The following is a 13,931-nucleotide window of genomic DNA, read 5'->3' as shown; positions in this document are numbered from 1 at the left end:
TCACACTTCAGATTCCAAGCTGGAGATCCGCCTCCAGGTGCACGGTCGGGGGAAGCCGTGCATCCCACAGGCCACCCTACTGACCTCTTCCAGCCCCCCAGTGTCCCTGTATTCTGTGCTCAGCCCCAGGGTCCTGCCCCTGTGCCCCGGAGGCCCCCAAGCCCCAGGAAGCCAGGGGCCGTGGCTGACACAGGGTGGGAGGTGAGGGCAGACAGCCCCCCAGCAAAGCGGCAGGTGGGCATGGGCGTGGAGGCAGGCGTGCTGTCCGTGCGGCCAGCGGGGGGCCCCTGCCCACACCTGCTCCTGGCAGGCCTCCCGGTAGGACGGCAGCCGCATAGACTGCGCCTGCGTCCAGCGCCCGCAGGCCGGGCGGGCACACCAGGAGGGCTCCGAGCTGGGCCGGGCGAAGGCCTCGGTCACCGAGCTGGGCAGGGAAGCGTGGCGCGGGCGCGAACCTCGGGCCCAGGCCGCGCGCAGGAGAGCCTCCCGCCGGGCCAGCTGCTCCGGCCCGAGCAGCGGCAGGTCCTCGGGCTCGGGGGTCTCCGGGAAGAGCGGAAGGAAGGGGCACCCTGACCGGTCGGCTCGAGGGAAGGAGCTGTAGTGACAGCGCTCGGGCGACTGAGGGCGCTCCGGGAGCGCGCGCCGCTCGGAGGCCGAGAGGTGCCGCCCGCCGCGCCCGGCCAGCGACGGCCACCGCGCCTCCCAGGCCGGCCGGCCAGACACCTGGGAGACGTCGGGTAGGGAGGACCCGGGCGTCGGGGGGCGGACCGGGGGCTGCGGGGCCCTACGCCCCAGCGCGGTGCGGCCCCCGCCCGGCGGCCCGCAGCCCGTGGGGCTCGGCTTGGGGGTCGGGCCGGGGGTGGGCGGCCGCGGACTGGGGCAGGCGGGCGGCGGGGGCGCACGGCGGCCGCCTCCCCAGCTCTCGATGGTGCGCGTGGCGCGGTCCAGGGAGCTGCTCACGCCCGCCGTGGTCACGATGTCGCGCGCCGCCTGCAGCATCTTGAGCACGCTGACCTGGGCCGAGCCGGCGGTGAGGTCCGGGCTGGGCGGCCGCGCGGGGCTGGCCAGGCTCTGCACCCCGCTAAAGCAGCTGTAGATGCCCTGGGCGGGAGGCAGGAGACCGACACGGCGTGAGCGGCGCCCACCCTTCCGGGACTGCCCCACGCCCCACACCCAGGTGGGAAGCATCAGCCCAGGTGTCTCTAAGTCCCAGGAAGTAACTAACATTTGTTAAGCTCCTACTGTGTGCTGCTGGGAGAGCTTACAGTGGAGCTCTCCGAGGCACCAAGAGGGTAACTCCTTCTCCTAAAGTCACACAGCTTGTAAATGGCAGTGAGGACTCGAACCCCGGTCAGCCCGGCTCCAAAGTCCTGCCCTGCCTGCTGGAAAAGGGCTCTGCTTCTCACCTGCTGTGTGATGCTGGCAGGCCATGCCACCTCTCCAGACCTCAGCTTTTACATCTGTAAATGGGGCCATGGCCAGCTCTGACTTAGCTGGGTTGCTGCCCCTGAAGCTGGGGCCTGTCTAGGGTGGAGTGGGCACCCACCCTGCTGAAGGCCAGCAGGAAGTCCAGCCGGGACGCGTTGGGCACCGAGTGGCGCAGCTTCCGGTAGACCAGATGCTCCCAGGCGAAGACCAGCAGGGCCAGCCCCATGGCCACGAGCAGCATGTAGAAGACGCCGGCCATGTTATCGATGTCTAGCTTGCTGCTCATCACCTCGTTCTTCTCGTTCTGGCAGATCCCCGAGAGCCACACCGTCTCCAGCTTCTGGGTCTCCCCTGGTGGGGGCGAGGCACACCTGGCTCAGGAAGGACCCTTCCAGTGCTCACCCAAGCCTGGAGTGGTCTGGGGCCAGGGTACCACCCCCCTGTAGGACCACACGGGGATCCAGCCCGGCAGGGGAGGATGGGGGGAGGGGGTGTCAATGAGCAGGAAGGAAGGAGAGCAGAGTGGGAGCTGGGGGGGGATGCCAGCCTCTGACATGCCCACCTCCCACAAGCCCACACTCCACATGCCCAGCAAAGGCTTGTCGACTGCATAAATTTTATCATTCATTTATTCATCAAACACTTATTGGTCACCTACACACCGGGCATGGAGCTGGGCACACAGAGACAAAAGGCCTCGGCCCCCAAGGAGGCTGCAGGCACCTTCATGGTTATCACTCGCATTATTCTACGGCACTGATGGAAAACCAGACAGTTCTTTATCTCACAGGGTTGGGACTCTAAATTCAAACTCTCTCTGGGTGTTGGGGCAGCCCAGCCGGACCGCTCGCACGTGTGAGCCCCCGGGGTACCAAGGCAAACCTGGGTTCTGGCTCTGGGATTAGGCAGGCTGTTGGCACTACCCCAGGTCATCTCAAGATGGCAATGGAGGGGAGGGGTCTTGGGGAAAAGTAAAGGAGTTCAGATGCCCCCAACCTCCACCGTGTGGCCTGAGCTCCTTCCTGTCTTCCCATCCTGCAAGGGCTCCCCAGCTAGTTCCTGCTCCCTCCCGGCAAACCAACCCCTCCCCACGTCTCCATCCCGCTGCTCCTAATACCCGCCACCCAGCCACTGCACCCACCTCTCACCCCCAGAGACCTCTCTCCGTGCCCGCGGGCCCTGGGCACTCAGAGGACAGTGGTGGGGATGTTGACCAGCCGTCGGGCAGCTGCCCCGACCACGGGCTCTGTGGCCCACCTGGGACCCACCCCAGCCCCCATCAGCGGCTGCACCCACCGTCCCCCAGGAACTGCAGGAGCGCCAGGTCTATGGCCCGCTTCCAGTGGGAGTCCTTCTGCATGGCGATGCCGTAGCCAGTGGTGGCAAAGACCTTGCCAGAGCCAATGGTGACCAGCTTGCAGCCCTCGTCCTTGCCCGCCATGTAGTTGAGGACAGCAGCGTCATAGATGAAGGCATCCAGCTTCCTGGGGACAGGCTGAGCCCTCAGGCCAGGGATCAAGTGGGGTTCAGGGCACCAAACCTGGGGCCTGACAGGGGTCTGGGCCACGTGGGCCCACTGACCACCACCCAGGAGGGATGGATGGGCAGAGCCTTCTCTAGTTCTCTGGGGTCCTGGTGCAGAGAAGCCCCCTCCCACAGCTTCGGAACCCCACCTACCCTCCTCCTCAGAGAGGCCAGGGGACACTCTGCTCCCAGAGGACACACCCTCTCTGCCCTCCAGGCCCCTAAACATCCTAAGAAGGTGACAACCAACACCTGAGGGCATGGCTGAACCTTGGTCAATACCACAGCTGCGTCTCTGGGCTCTGGTGGGCGTCCTCAAGCTGCACTCTGCCCCAAGGCCTCCTCACCCCCTCCCCGGGGGTCCTACATGGCAACCCAGTCTCACCGTCCCACCTTGGGTCTCTCGGGGAGACACGTGGGTAGAGACAGTCAGGGGGTGGGTGCAGGACTGCGGACCCACCCCATCTTGAGGCTGCTAAGCGCGTCCTCCACTGAGCGCTGGTTGAACTTGACCATGTGGGTGTGCATGTCGCGGTAGTTGCTGCGAATGTTCCGCTCCGTGCTGCCGTTGGGCACGGTGCCGAAGCGGAAGGGCGGGTACTGATCCTGAGGCCGCTGGAACTGCGCGCAGAGGGCAGCGCCATTCACAACCCCTCCTCCATCCCTCCAGCCGACCCGGCCCCGACCCCATCCCCCCAGTCTGGACTTGAATAGCGAGCGCAGCATGGTCTTAGAGGCTGTCCAGCCCACGCCTGTGTTTCACAAACGGGGAAACTGAGGCCGGGACAGGGAGAGACTTACTCAAGGCCACTTAGTCAGTGGACCTGAGCCGTCTCTCCCTGTCCCCGTCCCCAGCCCCCTCCTCCCCAGGCTCCCCCGCTTCTGCCTGCTCCCGCCTCCAGTTCAAATTCCACTGATTCCAACTGTCCTGTGTCCCACCCAAGGCCTGCCCCTGGCTGCGGCATCCCCCCCACCCTCCAACAGCACCCTCTGGGGCTTCCAGAACCTTCTTGTCACTGAGGCCAGACACAGTGTCGATGTACTGCTCCTGAATCATGAAGGCGGCCAGGTTGGCGGTGTAGCTGGCGAGGAAGATGACGGCGAAGAAAGCCCAGACCAGGACCATGATCTTGCTGGTGGTGCCCCGGGGGTTCTCGATGGGCACCGAGTTGTTGAAGACCAGTGCCCAGAGAAGCCACACAGACTTGCCGATGGTGAAGGACGGGCCCCCAGACTCTGGGGGTGAAAGGGGGGACACTGGTGCTCCTCTTGCCCGGCACAGAGGGGGTCAGGTTCAGCCCACCCAACTCCACGGCTCCCGTCTCTGCTCTGTCCTGGGTGGAGACCCCATCCCTGGCTGTCCCCACCCCAGGGCACGTCAACTCACCTTGCTTCTCTCTCTCTCTCATGTATCTGATTGGCCCCCTGCATACTGTCGGAAGGCCAGGGACCTCCCCCACGGGGCATTCTCTGAAGGGCCCCTCTGGTCCTGAGCCCACCCCTCCTGGGAGTGCCAGCCCTGCCCCTGCCCCCGGGCCCAGGTGGGAGCTGACTCTTGCCGCTGGTGAGGTTCTGGTTGTAGCTGACGGGGCTGAAGTACTCGAACATGAAGACGGTTATGGCCACCACGGTGAGGCACATGACAAACATCATTACCCACACGGCAGGGCTGTAGGGCTCTGGGGACAGAGGCGGGAGGTTCAGAGGAGGCGGCGCTGTGTCTCCCCCCGGCAGCTCAGGCGTTCTGGGTGCAGACAGGTGGGTCCATGTGGTCATATCAGCCCCGTGGACTGAGCTCAGGGATCTCTGACTCTCAGAGCAGTGGAGCCCCAGGAGAGACGCCATCCCCCAGGGAGGTCAGGCTCCCCAGCATTCTTGGTCTCTCCCCTCCATCTGCCCTGGGCCAGGGTCCCATCACCCATCACCCACCCTAGGAAACCTCCCTTTGATTCCACATCTCCCCTGGCTCTCATTCTCCCTCTTCCCCCCACTTCCTTTCACAAAAGAGGGCCAGCACCCCATGCTCTTTCCCTTTCCCCTCCCATCCCCCCGCCCCTGCCTGCAACCTCTTCCACCCCTCAGCCCCTGAGGGTGGCCCCTCAAAGCCACAGGAGCAATCTCAGGGAACTCCCTCTGCTTTCCTCCTCTCCTTCCTCGCCACCAGCACCGCTGCCCACGCTCCTGGGTCTGGAACTCCACCCCCGCCACACACACACCCCGGGCCCAGCATGGGTGAGCTGCTTGGAATCAGAGCTCTGAAGCCAAGCCTTACCCCTCATCCTACTGACACAGAAACCGAGGCCTGAGGGGCTGGGGAGACCGACCTGAGGTTTCTGACAAAATCACTTCAGCCTCCCTGAGTGAGAAGTCATTACTACCCAAAGCATTTGCTCCTTCGATACAATGCCCATCCTACGAAGTGGAGTTTGTTGCCTTCCCTGTGGCTGAGGAACCCTGCTCAGAGAGGTTCAGTGACTTGCCCAAGGTCACACAGCAGGAAGAGGCAGACCTGGGATTCCCTCTTCTGCTCCTGGTCGAGAGGCTCAGCTGTCCTCAGGGCTCTTTGAACCATCCCACACTGCAAGTCCCACCTGAACTTCTGACTGGGCGCTCTGGGCAGGCCAGGACTATGGCCGGATCCCAGCACCTGGCACGGGACCCGGCACAAGGGAGCTGCCCAAGAAATGCTGAATTTCTAATCAAGTCAGAAACTAGCCCGGCTTCCCGTGCTCTGGGTTGGCTCCTCCAACCCCCCGTGAATCTTCTCCCTTTGTCCCAACGGCCCAGCCCAGGAGTTCCCTGGCGGTCCAGTGGTTGGGACTCTGCGCTTTCACCGCTGAGGGTGCGGGTTCAATCCCTGCTCAGGGAACTAAGATCCCGCAAGCCACGAGGCCAAAAAATGAAACAAAAAGCAATGTCGCAGCCCACGAGGCACCTCCTGAAGGCAGCCTGCCTCGCTGGTTGTCCTGTCCTTCACAATGGTGCCACCTTTTACCCCGCTCTCCCCATCCCCCACCCTTACCGAGCACCCAGGCTCAGGACTGAACCTGGACGTCACCTCTTCCCTCTCCGTTCTACCCACCTATTATAGCTCAGGCCTCTGGCTAACCTCCAAGGACCCAAGGCTGCAGTGCTGCTCTCTGAGGGTGCACCCCAAGCTCCCCATCTCCACCCACGCTCCACACGTCCACTGCACTATCCCTGCCCACCCCGAGCCGCACCCAGGAAGGCCGAGGGGGAGACGGTGCCGTTGCTGCGAGCCACCATCACACTGATGCCCGTCTCCACGAAGGGCACAGAGAAGTCCACGATCTCGGAGCGCTCCTCATTGATGGTGAGGGAGCCAATGGCCATGTCTGCCCGCTTGTAGTACACCTGGGGGTCAGGCCCGGATCAGAGGAGGGGCTCCCGCAGGCTGGAGGACTCCCCCACTCCTCTCCCAGCCCCGCATCCAGCACCCACCAGCTGAGTCAGTTGTTCCCACTTGGGTCCTCAGAGCTCCACTTTCAGTACTGACCCGAGGGGTCATCATTGGTGCCAGCACAGTGCCCCTGCCAGTTCGGAGACCCTTAGGAGCTGGGCCTGGGTCCCACCCTGACTGATCCCCAGAACAGGAGGAAACACCTAAGGAACATCCGAGGGTGGCTGACGGATGGATGGGGCCCAGGGCAGCAGGCGGGCAGGTGGGCGGGCTCAGGTGGCCTGGGGGCGGGCCTACCTCCCCGATCATGCCGTTCCACACGCCGCGCACCCTCTTGCCATGCTTGCCGTTGGTCACCAGGTACAGGTCGTAGGAGAACTTGACCACCTTGGCCAGCTTCTTGAGGATGTCGATGCAGAAGCCCTTACAGCAAAGCTTGGTGTAGGGGGCCGTGTCACCACTGCTGCCACCAAGAGACCAGCAGGGGTCAGAGCCAGCGGCTCCTCCCAGCCTGGCTGGTGGACGCCCACCCCTATACCCAAGCATAAGGCACACACAACGCCCGCCATCGCACGGCGGCACACGGCTCACACAGGGCCTCCCGGGTGTTCTCGCGGACCTGAAGGTGTGGTTGCCATGCCGGCGGCAGGGCACAGTGTTGGGCACGCAGCCGCCTGTGCCAGGGTCGGGGCTCTCCACGATGACAAACGGTCGCTCTTCCAGCGTGGCCACCGTCAGGTGCCGGCTGTCCACCACGGGCTGCAGGGAAGCACTGTAGCGAGGCCACACCGGGTACTTCATGTGGAGGACACCATGGTCCCAGCGCCCCACCTGCAGAGGATGACCGGCCTCAGCCCGGGACCCTCAGCCCCACTAAGCCCACGCTATAGGTGGGGCCTCTGGGCGAGGCCTGCAGGACCAAGAATCCTCCCACCACACCTAAGGTCACTCGGGGCAGGATGAAGCAGGGCCTGGGGCGGGAGCATCTGGAGAACAGGAGAGTCGGGGCAAGGGGCTGGCCAAGGAGAGGGCTCCCTGCAGCCTCCCCGGCTTCTGGTCCCCCACTTTCCAGTCCAGCCTCCACACTGCTGCTGGCTCACGGCCTCTTCCTAAAGCCCAGACCTGAGCCTGTCACACCGCACTCATTCCCCCAAGCTTCACATAAAGTCCTTAGCCCAGCACTCAAGACCCTTCACGGGTCCAATTTATCTCCATCACCCTACCCTTCTTCCCCAGTCCCCACACCTCCAAACGCATCACTTAAAAATGCTCCAGGGGAATTCCCTGGCAGTCCAGTGGTTAAGACTCGGCACCTTCACTGCCATGGGCCCTGGTTCAATCCCTGGTCAGGGAACTAAGATCCCACAAGCTGCATGGCATGGCAAAAACCAAAACCAAAATAAAACAAAAAAACTCTAAACCCTCTTTCCCCTCAGTCTATACCAGGCTACTATCCCTTCCCGATGGGCTCCTACTCAACCATCCATAGCCCAGCCCAAATATCCCAACTTCTGTGAAGCCTCCCCCAGTTTCCTCCTTTGAAGGCAGAACTAATTTCTGCCCCTCCTCTCTATTCCCATAGTGCTTTGCAAACATTGTTTCTTAAGCACTGACCACCCCAAATTCTATTTGTTTACGTGTCCGTCTAGCCAATACAGCTGTGGGTTACTCCTTCAGGGGCAGGATTGTGTAATAAGAGTGCTTGATAAGTTCTATAGTGAAGGGTGTTGTGGGAGCCCCGAGCAGGGCTGCCTCAGACCCCCGGGAGACCTGGAAGGCTTCTCAGTGGAAATGTTTCAGCTGAGACCTGAAGGATGAGGGGCTGGATGAGGGACAGAAGGGACTCTGCTCATCTGTGGGACAAGAGGGGGGGATAAAATGAAAGGATACCGAGGGCCCCTGGGCTCACCCCCTTCTCACCATCTCCCAGAGGCGGTGCCGGTTGAGGGCGATCACCACCATGGTGGGCTGGACCAGGTACCCACCAGGGCTGAAGGAGAAGTCCCGGCCCTCCCAGGTGACATTCAGTAGGTGCCTGCGAGGGGGGAGAAGCCAGGGTCCTCTTAGCCCTGACCAGGACCAGCTGTGCCCTCCCCCACCTTCTGCCTCATCACCGCCACCAACAGGTAGCATTTGTGTAATTATTGTTCTGTTTCCCTGTGTTGACCCTCGAGATCCTCACCACACCCTCACACCCTGCTCTTTTCTCAGATGAAGAAACAATGGCCCAGAGAGGTGAGGTCACTCGGCCGCAGGCACACACCTAGTGGGAGGTGTGACCAGTGAGCCCAAACTCACGGCCACTCGTGGCCATCCTATACCCTGGGCAGGTGCCCACCTGTAGAAGGCCTTCCGGGCAGGGCTGACAGGCCCAGGGTGGCCGCGGCACTCCCCAGCCGGGGCGGGCAGGGTGCCGTGCTGGCGCCGGTAGCCGTGGGCGCCGAGGGCCAGGATGGCCACGCCGTCGCGGACTTTCTGGCGCAGACTGAGGCGCCAGCTCTCGGTGACGACGCTGATGAGGCCCACGGGGAAGGAGGCGGGGGGCGCGTCGGTGCTGCCCAGCGCCAGGTTGGGCACCAGCCACACATGCCCGGGCCCCACCAGGCCGGCCTGGGCCGCCTCGGCAAAGAGCACCTCGGCCTCCTCGCGCGAGCAGTAGGCCACCAGCACCGGGGCGTCGATCTGGCGCAGCAGGCGCTGGGTGTGGGCGCGCGTCCCTCCGGGGCCCAGCTCCAGCGTGAGCACGTCCAGCAGCCGCCAGCCCACGTAGTTGGCGTCGGCGACGGCGCGCACGCTCTTGAGGAAGAGCGTGTGGCCCGGGTGCAGGCTGGTGATCACGGCGAACGCGCTCCAGTCGTACTCCTCCAGCACCTTGAACAGCACCTGCAGCTGCTGCTCCAGGGACACGCCCAGCTGCAGGAAGGCGGAGCCCGGCTCCTAGGGGGAGGGGTGGGGCCTGAGCGGGGGGGTGGGGCGAGCCGAGTCCCGCCCCGCCCCAACTTCCACTCCCTCCGTCAACCCCCACACACCCTTGCGTCGGAAGGTGCTGAGTGTCCCGGAAGCCCTAGTCTCGCGATAACCTCCTTCCCGCCCGCCCGCCCCGCACGTGGTTCCCAGCCCCTGCCGCCCATTAGAGTGCCCTGGAGAGATTTTTTAAATATTCGTGCTGGACCGCAAACCAGCAGCAGCGTCAGCTGGGAGCTTGTAGGAAATGCAGATTCTCGGGCTCAGTGCTCACCTGCTGGATCAGAATCCCTGAGGATGGCGCCCGGGAATCTGTATTTCAACAAGCTCTTTAGGTGACTCTTGAGCCCGCTAGTCCAGACCAACTGAATGGGAATCTTAGACATGGTACACTGGGTGTCTGTATTTTCTAAAGTACTGTGTGGGTGGAGAACCACCGTGCTGAGAGCTAATGTCAGGCCCACAGGTAACTGGGAAAGCACCATCCTCTATGCAGCCCTGGGGATGAGAATGTTCTTCCTCTCTACTGCCTCTGCCACCACAAACGCTCAGGACACTGCAAGATCGAGCCTGGGCTGGCGCAAGCCTCTCCTAGCTGTGGGTTCCCTGCTGCCACTGCAGCCCCTCCAAGATTTCACCACACTGCGACTGTCCCAATCTTTTAAAAAAGCAACTCCGAGAAAACTCTACAGGACAAGTAACCCAGTTCCTTCAACAAACAAATTTGCAAGGAAAAAAGAGAGAGATGGAGGAGGAGCCTTGAGAGGGAAGACTCGTAAGTCATCCCAGCCAATCGCCACGTGGGAACCTAATTTGGTTCCTGATTCAAGTCAACAGACATAAAAATAAACATTTATGAGACAACGCAGAAGATTTGAACACTGCCTGGATTCTTTATGATGTTAAGGAATTTTTATTATTTTTTAGATGTGATGATGTATGGTGGTTTTATTATTTTGTAAAGTCCTATCATCTAGAGATGTGTATTGAAGTATTTATGGATGGAATAAATATTTGTCTGGGCCTTGCTTCAAAATAAAACAGAAGAGGAGAAGTGGGTGGGGGTAAGGCTGAGGCAGGGTTGGCCTGGGATGGATAGGGGATACATGGGGTCATTATACTCTTCTACTTTTGTGTATGCTCAAAATTCCACATAGGGCTTCCCTGGTGGCGCAGTGGTTGAGAGTCCGCCTGCCGATGCAGGGGACGCGGGTTCGTGCCCCGGTCCGGGAAGATCCCACATGCCGCGGAGCGGCTGGGCCTGTGAGCCATGGCTGCTGAGCCTGCGCGTCTGGAGCCTGCGCTCCGCAACGGGAGAGGTCACAACAGTGAAAGGCCCGCGTACAGCAAAAAACAAAACAAAACAAAAAAATTCCCCATAATAAAAATATAATCATAAAAGAAAGGCAAATCAGATCAGTCTTCCCTCAACACCTTCTTCAGCTCCTCACTTACTTAGAGTAAAACCCAAGTGTCCTCCCGTGTGGTTGGGATCTCGCCTCCCTCTCCAGGCTCCTCTCTGTTCCTCAGAAACTCTGTGCTTCTTCTCACCTCTGGGTGTTCACACCACCTGCTCCCTTCACCTGGAACACTCTCCCCCCGTCCACCCCCCACACACACCTTGTCACCCCCCCTCATCCTCCAGGTCCCGGCTTAGGTGTCATTTCTTAGGAGACCTTCTCTCCCAGACCCAGAAGGGGTCCCACTGGACTCCCTCGGGGCATCCTGTGTTTTTCCTTCAGGACTAGGACCCCAGCTGTGATTGCTGGTGAATGTGTGTTTAGCGCTTTCTCCCCACAGGACAGCAAGGGCATGACCTGCCCTTGGATGTTCTCCGCTGCAGGCCAGCTACATCAGATCCCACACCCAGCCTGGCCCTGCACCTCTGGGTCTGGAGCCTGACCACGGAAGGCCAGAAAACCAGGGAGAAGGTGGGCGAGGGCTGCCCCAGAACCAGAGGTGGGTTTGGTACCTGCCCATCCCTCATCCAGACACAAGTGCGAAAGCAGCTCAGAAAGTTTATCTTCTAGAACACAGGAGCATCATTCCCACAGGCTTCTCCTCCCTCACCCAGGCCTCCCTCCGCCCTCACCCCCTTGCTGGGCCCACCCAATCCCAGGTTCCCAGGACCTAAGTGTCTCCCTGGCCCAGACTCAGCCCCTCTCCCCCAGCCCCAGCCTGGCTCCAGGCTCATGGGATGTAGGGACATGACTTTGAATGGGCACCTTGGGGGTGAGGACCACAGCGGAGCCCCCACTGATGCTGAGGATAGGCACGTGGGTCTGGAAGGAGATGAAGTCGAGGATCTGGGCCACGGCCTCGGTGTCCACGTTGTCCTCAAAGACGATGCCGTGGACTCGGGCAGTGCCCAGGAGCCCGCAGATCTGGGTGAGAAGACTGCTGGGGTTGGTGTTGTTGACACCCACGGTGAGTGGCTGGATCTCCAGGGGCAGGTCCAGGAAGCTCTGGGGGGTGAGGCGGATACGGGCCTGGGCCTCCGGTGGCCCCGAGCTGCCAAACACCACGGCCACCGTCATAGCCTGCTCGCCCTGCCCTGGGCCCAGCCCTGCCCAGGCACCGAGGAGTGAGGTGAGTAGCAGGACCGGCCCCAGGGCCCCACCCATGTCCACTGGAGGGTCCTGCGGAGAGACCACGATAGGCACAGGGAGGGGGACAGAGGCACGGAGAGAAAAGATGAATGACAGAGAGGAGGCAAAGGCCAGAGTCAGACGGACACACACCCAGAGGATGAAAGAGAAGAGGGAGAAACCTCCCTCCACAAAGAGAGGCAGAGAGAGGGGGAGACAGACAGACACAGAGAGACAAAGAGAAAGAGACAGAGAAGTTAGCTGAGCGTCCAAGTGCAGCCCAGAGGGCAGGACCCGGGAAGAACGTGACCAGAATAGGTGCTCACTACTTCCATTCTACTGTTGAACATCAGGCTTGGCTAGAAAGGCCAGACCTTTGGAAACTCATCCATCTGGGTTCTGCCCAGGAAGGTTCACAGCAAATGCTAATCTGGTGGGACTTCCCTGGTGGCGCAGTGCTTGGGAGTATGCCTGCCAATGCAGGGGACACAGGTTCAAGCCCTGGTCAGGGAAGATCCCACATGCCGCGGAGCAACTAAGCCCGTGCACCACAACTACTGAGCCTGCGCTCTAGAGCCTGTGAGTCACAACTTCTGAGCCCACGTGCCACAACTACTGAAACCTATGCGCCTAGAGCCTGTGCTCCGCAACAAGAGAAGCCACTGCAATGAGAAGCCCGCACACTGCAACAAAGAGCAGCCCCCGCTCGCCGCAACTAGAGAAAGCCCGGGTGCAGCAACGAAGACCCAACTCAGCCAAAAATAAATAAATAAATTTATTTTTTAAAAAAATGCTAACCTGGTACCAAGTGCATGGATATGAGTCAGAGAGACCTGAGTTCAAGTCCCAGTTCTGCCACTTACTAACTGTGTGATCTTGGGGAAGTTGCTTAGTCTCTCTGAGCCATGATTCCTTGCCTGCAGTAATCACAGGACCTACTTCACAGCAGTGGGAGGGCTACCCACTGTTATCAGTATCCTTATCCTATAGGTGACAGCCCCACAGCCAGGTAAAGGAAGGCAGCTCTTGTAACACACACACACACACACACACACACACACACACACACACACACACACACTCTCCTTCTCCATCCTAAACTGAATCTAACATCCTCAAGGGCCCTGCTCTTCATAATCCTACTTGGCACAAAGCCCCCTCCTCCTGGGCACCGGATACCCCTACTCTACCCTCTGTGGCCTCAATTAGTAGCAGCTCTTCCACAGCAGGAGTGTGTCACCACTGATTCGTTCAGGGCTCGGGGTATCTCACGCATGACCTGCCACCCTAGGCCATCGCTGGTGTGAGGGATTTTTTAACCTACCCCAAGGGCCTGACGTGTATCCCTGTGAAACAAACATCATTGCTTTTGGACAAACAGCCACACCGGTGAGTGGTGCCCACGGATACAGCTCTCCCTCCCAGCTGGCCATCGGCCACAGCTTTGCCACCCTCTCCATCTCCATGACATCCCCAGTGAAACTTCTGAACAGGGGAGAGCCAAATGGTGACCAGGCTGGGCTTGGTTTCATTTCAAAATGAGAAGACAGGATTTGGGGCAGGGGAGGGCACACTGTGCTCATTTTTGTGCCCTTGAAATCTCCCCCTGTGTATGGTTTCCCAGTACACTGACTTAGAACATCAGCCTGGGGGCGTGTGATTCTAGGGTGGGAACCTAAGCGTGCCGTGCCCACCACTACCTCCAATGAGGGATTTCAAATCACACCTGCAAAGGGCACTGTCGGGCTCATTTCTTCCTTTGCAATTCCTCTCTGTGCTCATCTCTGCCCACCTCTGTAGGTTCCCCATCCTCTGGGAAGCCCGAAGCTTCCCCCACTTATGCCTCCCAGCTCTGAGCTCTAGAACCGCGCCGTCAAATACGGCAGCCACCAGTCACGTATGACTACTGGGCACTTAAATGTGGCTTGTCCAAACTGAGGTACGCTGTGAAGTGTAATATGCACGCTGGAGAGTGAAGACTTTGTATTACAAAAAGAAAATCTCTC

At 60.6% G+C, this 13,931-nt stretch overlaps 1 protein-coding gene across 1 annotated transcript; it reads right to left on the bottom strand.

Annotated features, from left to right (window-relative positions):
- Positions 1 to 11,976, bottom strand: GRIN2C (glutamate ionotropic receptor NMDA type subunit 2C; the record flags this gene model as incomplete). The annotated part of the gene is made up of 12 exons (XM_079905569.1): positions 11,563 to 11,976; positions 8,712 to 9,310; positions 8,294 to 8,408; positions 6,993 to 7,204; positions 6,671 to 6,836; positions 6,174 to 6,327; positions 4,506 to 4,631; positions 3,959 to 4,188; positions 3,413 to 3,573; positions 2,725 to 2,912; positions 1,547 to 1,779; positions 1 to 1,101 (listed from the first exon to the last, which is right to left on the bottom strand). Exons 1-12 carry the CDS (start codon positions 11,959 to 11,961, stop codon positions 1 to 3), a joined length of 3,684 nt encoding a protein of 1,227 aa, XP_079761695.1. The 5' UTR covers positions 11,962 to 11,976.
- Between the last annotated feature and the right edge of the window lie 1,955 nt (positions 11,977 to 13,931).

The sequence above is a fragment of the Stenella coeruleoalba genome (genome assembly GCF_951394435.1).
Source record: "Stenella coeruleoalba genome assembly, chromosome: 19".
NCBI lineage: Eukaryota > Metazoa > Chordata > Mammalia > Artiodactyla > Delphinidae > Stenella > Stenella coeruleoalba.
The sequence above is the reverse complement of the archived record's forward strand: the minus strand, read 5'-3'. Positions and strand labels throughout refer to the sequence as shown.